At 55.4% G+C, this 6,000-nt stretch overlaps 1 protein-coding gene across 1 annotated transcript in view; it reads left to right on the top strand.

The window, feature by feature from the left end:
• Positions 1–6,000, top strand: part of CAPZB (capping actin protein of muscle Z-line beta subunit) — a 90,959-nt gene that overhangs the window by 81,143 nt on the left and 3,816 nt on the right. Inside the window, exons 7-8 of the mRNA XM_008073594.2 lie at positions 3,426–3,491; positions 4,221–4,297. Coding sequence (XP_008071785.2) covers positions 3,426–3,491; positions 4,221–4,297 — 143 coding nt within the window. The remainder of the gene's footprint in view (positions 1–3,425; positions 3,492–4,220; positions 4,298–6,000) is intronic.

Genomic DNA, 6,000 nt, shown 5'->3' with positions numbered 1-6,000 from the left:
CCCCCCCCCCCCCACCTGAGTGTGCTCTCCACTTTCTCCTCAGACACCTAAGTGACCTGGAGCTCATTGCTTTATGGGCAGATGCCTGTCAGGGACCGCTTTGTTAGAGCAGACTGGGCCCAGCCATGTCACCTGTGGTGTTCTTTCACTCCTTGGCCCCATTCTGCCATCTGCAGCCACATAGGTTCGGTCTGCTCCCTCTACTGGGCAGCAGCCTTTAAAGCCCTGCCAGCATCTCTTGGGTCTCCCCTGCCACCGCCACATGCTTCCAGGCCTGAGTGTCCTGTTTTTCCCATTTCTTGGTGTCAGGGTGTTTACACCTTTGAAGCAATGAACTCTAACACATCCATGGCTCTCTAAAACCCAATACCCTAGCCAGGCTTGGTGTCATATGCCTGCAGGCCTTGCTATGAGGGAGGCTGAGGCAGGAGGATCTCAGGAGTTTGAGTCCAGCATGGGCAACATAGCAAGTCTCTGTCTCTTAAGAAAAGAAAAAACGAGTGCCCTAAACCAAATCTAGCTCTGCCAAATGTGGCTGGGCCAGGACAGAAGAGGGGGACACTGCCTTCCTATGCAAATAACAGAACCTTGGCGCTGCAATCTCTTCATCATGTGATGGGGTGAGCCTGGCACCCCTGATCTGGGCATTGGTGGTAGCTTCACTTATGTACCCTCAAGGCGGATAAAAGCTGCTGTTGCAGTCAGAGCTCATTCTTGTCAAGCTTAAAATCATTTGAAAATAACAGGTCTCCTCACCGGAACTCCTTGCAAGTCAGAGGGTCCCCGCTTAGTACTCAGTAGGATTACTGTTTGAACCTAAGTATCTGGTTTACATTTGCCCAAGTAGGCGTAATTGGCATTCTGAAGGAGGAGGAGCAAAGGTATCAGAATCTGGAAAGATTGCTGGCATGGTGAAGCTTCAGTTTCCTCGGGTTTAAAATAAGGTTCCAGGACCAGGCACGGTGGCTCATACTTGTTATCCCAGCACTTTGGGAGGGCAACGCAAAAGGATTGCTTGAGCCCAGGAGTTCGAGAACAGCATGGACAACATAGCAAGACCTTGTCTCTACAGAAAATTTAAGTTAGCTGGATGTGGTGGTGTGCACCTGTCATCCCAGCTACTCAGGAAACTGAGATGGAAGGATCACCTGAGCCCAGGAAGTCAAGGCTGTGAGTGAGCAGTAAGCTGTGATTGTGGTGAGCTGTGGTTGTGCCATTGCACTCCAGCCTGTGCAACAGAATAAGACCCCAACTCAAAAGAAAGAAATGAAGAAAAATAGTGTCGTCAGGAGATGAGATGGGATCCAGTGCCTGCTGCCTGCTGAGCCCTCACCCTGTGGTAGCTGCTGTCATCAGTACCTGACCAGGGTCCCAGGCTCTGTAGTAACCCATGACCAGCTCAACCCTTAGTGCTGGCAGGAGGGTGCTGGGAATGCTCTTGGGCGTGCCTTCATTTAAGTCTTGGACAAGCGGAATGGCCCAGGGCAGGCAGAGACTCATGGGGTTGCCGCACAGGCCCCCAGGAACATGGAGTCCAGCCCCCCTTTCCTCAGCCATGGCTGCAGGATGGTAGATGGGAACACGCCAGAAGGATGCGTCTTCTTCTTTTTTTTTGGGTTGGAGGCTGGAGTGTAGTGGCACATTCATGGCCACCTCGGCATTGGCCTGCTGGGCGCCGGCAATCCTTCTGCCTCAGCCTTCCAAGTAGACGGAACTGTAGGCATGCGCTATCATGCCCGGCTAATTTTTAATTGAGCAATCCGCTCACCTCAGCCAAGGTGACAGGATTGCTTGAAGCCAAGAGTTCAAGACCAGCCTGGACAACCTAGCGAGACTGTGTCTTTACAAAAAAAAATTAAAAATTAGCCAGGTGTGGTGGCACATGCCTGTAGTCCTAGCTACTCAAGAGGCTGAGGCAGGCGGATCGCCTGACCCAGAAGGTCGAGGCTGCAATGAGCTGTTATCATGCCACACTGTCACCAGCCTGGGCGACAGCATGAGACTTCAACCCTACCCCCCCCAAAAAAGTGCCAGCAGATGACTTTAACAATCTGTTTGACTTGTAGAGTTTACTCTTCCGTCTTTGACAAAAGTCACGTCAGCCGCTATCAGCCTCAGTGTCCTCACATCCCTGCAGGGCTTTGTCACTGGTTGGGTTTGTCTGACCCGGAAGCTTGCCCACCTGTGTGTGTTTTCATCCCCCTCTTGACCGGCTCTATTCTGCCTTTCCCAGCCTGATATCTTTTTCTCCCTGATGAAGACAGGTGAGAAGCAGCGGGCCTTGACCTTTTGAGCACACCAGCTCCTGCCCCAGCCTCTGCCCTTCCTCCTGGGTCTAGAGAGAGGAATCTGCCTCTGCTTTGCTTTTTTCCTACTGGCCTGAATTCCGGTTGAACCCTAGCCTTCCTGATATTGTCCTTTTCATCCTCCTTTTTGGCTACTTATTTCAATGTCCACATTGCATTTCAACGGTAACAATGGTAACAGTGATGGTAACTGCCTCTTCTTATTTCCAGTTTTGTCGTCCTGAGCATGTATGTACTGAGCACTCTGCAAGATACAAAACAAGCAGATCTCTCCTTAAAGAATTTATATCCTTGTCAGGAAAACAAGGCTTAACAGGAAAAAACCAGGGGGACATCCACAATTCACGAGCAAGCGCTGGTGTCAGCAGTCACCAGTTCCCCCTCCCCTCCCTGCCTCCTTTGCTTCTGATATGCGGAGTTCAGGAGTTCAGATCATTGGGCTGGATCTGGCTTTTCTTGGGCTTAGGAAGAGGAGATGGGAGGCTTCAGCTGCTGGACCCCCGCCCCTCGGAACCCCGGAGTCTCTGTTGAGATTCTCTTGCCCAGGTTCCCCTCGCAGAAGACAAAGAACACAGGCTCTGGAGTTTCAGGGTTTGGCTTGTCACTGGCACCTACAGGACCTGGGCAAGTCATGGTATTCCTCTGGCCTCGGGACCTCTGCTGGAGGCTGCCAGCCTCTTTCTGCGAGGCCTGAGCAGCACCCAAGGCCACCATCACGGTGTAGTAGTTGTGTGGCCCATTGGAGGCCTCACTCCCACTATCAGGCTCTGAGTGTAGGATGGACAGAGCGAATCTTCTCCAGTTGGCCCTGGGTTAGCATATGGCTGCCGAGGGTGACCCCTCACCCTCCCCACCCTAACTCTGAGGGAATCTGCTCTGCCACGGGCAGCAGCAAAACACTCCCCAGTGCAGGGCACTGGGCTCCTGTGGGCTGGGCTGCTTATGACCTTAAAACTGAAGTCACCATGTGCTTCACCTCCCTCTGCAGAAGTGGCCTCACCACACCTGCAGACCTGCCAGGCAGGAACAATGGGCTCTTTGCAGGCCAGGGAGGTGGGCTGGACTGGCTGCCTGTGCCTGGCTATCTCTGACTCGGAGGAATGTTTTTGTCTTTTGCAGATGGAGAAAGACGAAACTGTGAGCGACTGCTCCCCTCACATAGCCAACATTGGGCGCCTGGTAGAGGTGAGTGGCCTCCGGGCTCCAGTTGGCTCCTGCATGGCCCCACAGCCTGTGACGTATCAACCTGAGGCCTGTGTGCTGTCAGGGTTTGCCCAGTAGCCAGCAGAGTGGTCCTCGTTTCTGCCCTGGTCCTGTATTTTCGGAGCCTTCAGAGCCTCCTGATCAGGATGCAAGCAGGGCTCCAGCCCCAGAGGCACCCTCCAGCACCCCCAGGGCACGCTCCCGGGAGACCGCTCAGCCCTTGGCTGGCTCTGCGAGGCGCTAAGTCCATCTCCTGCCGTTGCCTGGGTGTGAACAGGGACCTGAGCTGGGAAAGGAAGCAGATCCCTGGAACCCGCAGGCCCTGGAGCTGCTTCAGTCCGGCTGCCTCCGCCTTCCCTGTAACCACGTTGTTTTGGAAAGCGGGAGGTGCTCTCCGGTTTCACAGGATTGTTCGCAAAATTGGTGGGAAGGCTGAGGGCTGGTGATGTGGTTAGACCGGCTCACAGTAATGGTCAGAGCTGGCCGCCAGTGCCTGGGTCTTGGCTTCCTCCCTTCCAAGGACAGGAAGGCACTCGCAGCAAAAAATTGCAGGTGGGGCCTTGGCAGCCAGAGTTGCTCCGCAGTCCTGCAGGCATGCGCCTCCTCCCAGTGGCTGCCGTGGGCACTGCAGGGCCGAGTGGGCGGACACGGGAGGGCATGGGCCTCAGGATTCCTCACCAGGTGCCCTTGCTGACTGACCCCCCTTCCCAGGACATGGAAAATAAAATCAGAAGTACACTGAATGAGATCTACTTTGGAAAAACAAAGGACATCGTCAACGGACTGAGGTAATATACCAAAAAAGCACCACTTTGGAACCAAAAAGATAGGGATTGAAATCCTGGCTCCATTGGCCACTAGTTCTATGACCCCAGTTTCCTCATTTTTAAAACCAGCCAAAACATCCCCTTCTAGGATTGTTACTCAGACTTTGAAGGGTAAAGTGCCCTGCGCGTAGTTTGTACTCTGTAGCTGTTGGTTCCTGCCGCCACCATTTTTTTTTTTTTGAGCTGGAGTCTCGCTCTGTCGCCCAGACTGGAGTGCAGTGGCCGCTCCCGGCCACCGCAGCCTCGACCTGCTGGGCTCTTGCGGTCCTTCTGCCTCAGCCTTCCAAGTAGCTGGAACTACAGGCGCGCGCTACCACACCCGGCTGATTTTTTGATGTATTGTAGAGATGAGCTCTCGCCTGCCCAGGCGGGTCTCGAACCCGCGGACTCAGGCAATCCACTCACCTCAACCTCTCAAAGGCGTGAGCCACCTCCCAAAGGCGTGAGCACCAAGCCCGGCTGTGCCACCACCGTTTTTATGCCCTGGGGCACATTCCCCTCAACTTTGGTGCCTCACCCCTGGAGTCTGCTGCCTCTCAGGGCCCTGGCTTGTCAGTCCCACCTAAAGAATCTGCCTGGCCTGGGCCTGAGGTCCCTCCACACCACCCCCTAAGACATGGACATGCAGACTGCTGGGCAGCCCAGCCTCTGACGGCTGAAAGTGACATGCAGACAGAACCCTTCAGCCCACTGCCTTCTGGGGAGGCCATGCTGATAGCCCCTGCCAGGGCTGTGTTGGTGGTGGCCAGGCTCCTGAGCTCTCCCATCCACCTGGTGCCCTTGGTTATCTAGTAGCCACCCAAGCAAAGGCAGGGGGCTTCTGGTCCTCCAGGCCCATGGCGGACAGAGTAGGACGCAGGCTCTGCTCCAGTTGGAGGCCATAGAGGCGCCAGTGGAGTGAGCACTGGCCTTGGAGTCAGGAGGCCAGAATGCCCCAGGCTCGGTCATGCTGAGCCGTGAGACCTTTGACGCCCCTCTCAGCAGCCTTGTCCAGTCAAGGAGGCAGGGTGGTAGGTGGGGTCAGCTAAGATGATGAAGTCTGTAAAGTGTCCTGCAGCCCAGCACGATATGTGAGTCCAAGAGGCCGCACTGTGCCCTTGGTGGCCAGCCATCTTATCCCCCTTCCGTGGTACAGACCTCACACCAGGCCACATGGTGAGACTGAACACAGCTCTGGCCGTGGGGTTGGCCCAGGAGACGAATTTCAATTGCCTGTTCCACAGTTTTGAAACAGAAGTCCTCCTCTTTGGACGCTCTTGTCCTGATTTCCTGCCTGACTGGGGAGGGGCTTGGTCTGGCCTCTGCTGGGTTTTTTTGTTCCCTCCTGGCCTATGGCCTGTCTGATGGTCCTGGGTGTCGGGCCTGCCAGCTGTGGCCACTGCACCGCCACACCAAACACTCCCGCTGGCCAACCTGCTCTGTCCCCGGCAGTGGCTGGGAAGTGGGGGAGGAAAGAGCCTGTGGGGGGGCAGCCCCTGGAAACTGACTGGCGCCCACGTGGGACTCTGCAGCGGGATGCACAGGCTCACTGCACCTCGCCCTCTGCCTGTGGGGCCTGTGCCGCCTCTTCGCTGTCATCCAGCCCTGTGCTCCTGGACTCGTGTTTTCTTCCCTGCCCTTCACTCATCTCTGAACATCTCTGTAGATCTATTGACGCTATCCCT

Source organism: Carlito syrichta, unplaced genomic scaffold, assembly GCF_000164805.1.
Source record: "Carlito syrichta isolate Samal-C Ts95f unplaced genomic scaffold, Tarsius_syrichta-2.0.1 Scaffold115711, whole genome shotgun sequence".
NCBI classification, from domain to species: domain Eukaryota; kingdom Metazoa; phylum Chordata; class Mammalia; order Primates; family Tarsiidae; genus Carlito; species Carlito syrichta.
The sequence above is the reverse complement of the archived record's forward strand: the minus strand, read 5'-3'. Positions and strand labels throughout refer to the sequence as shown.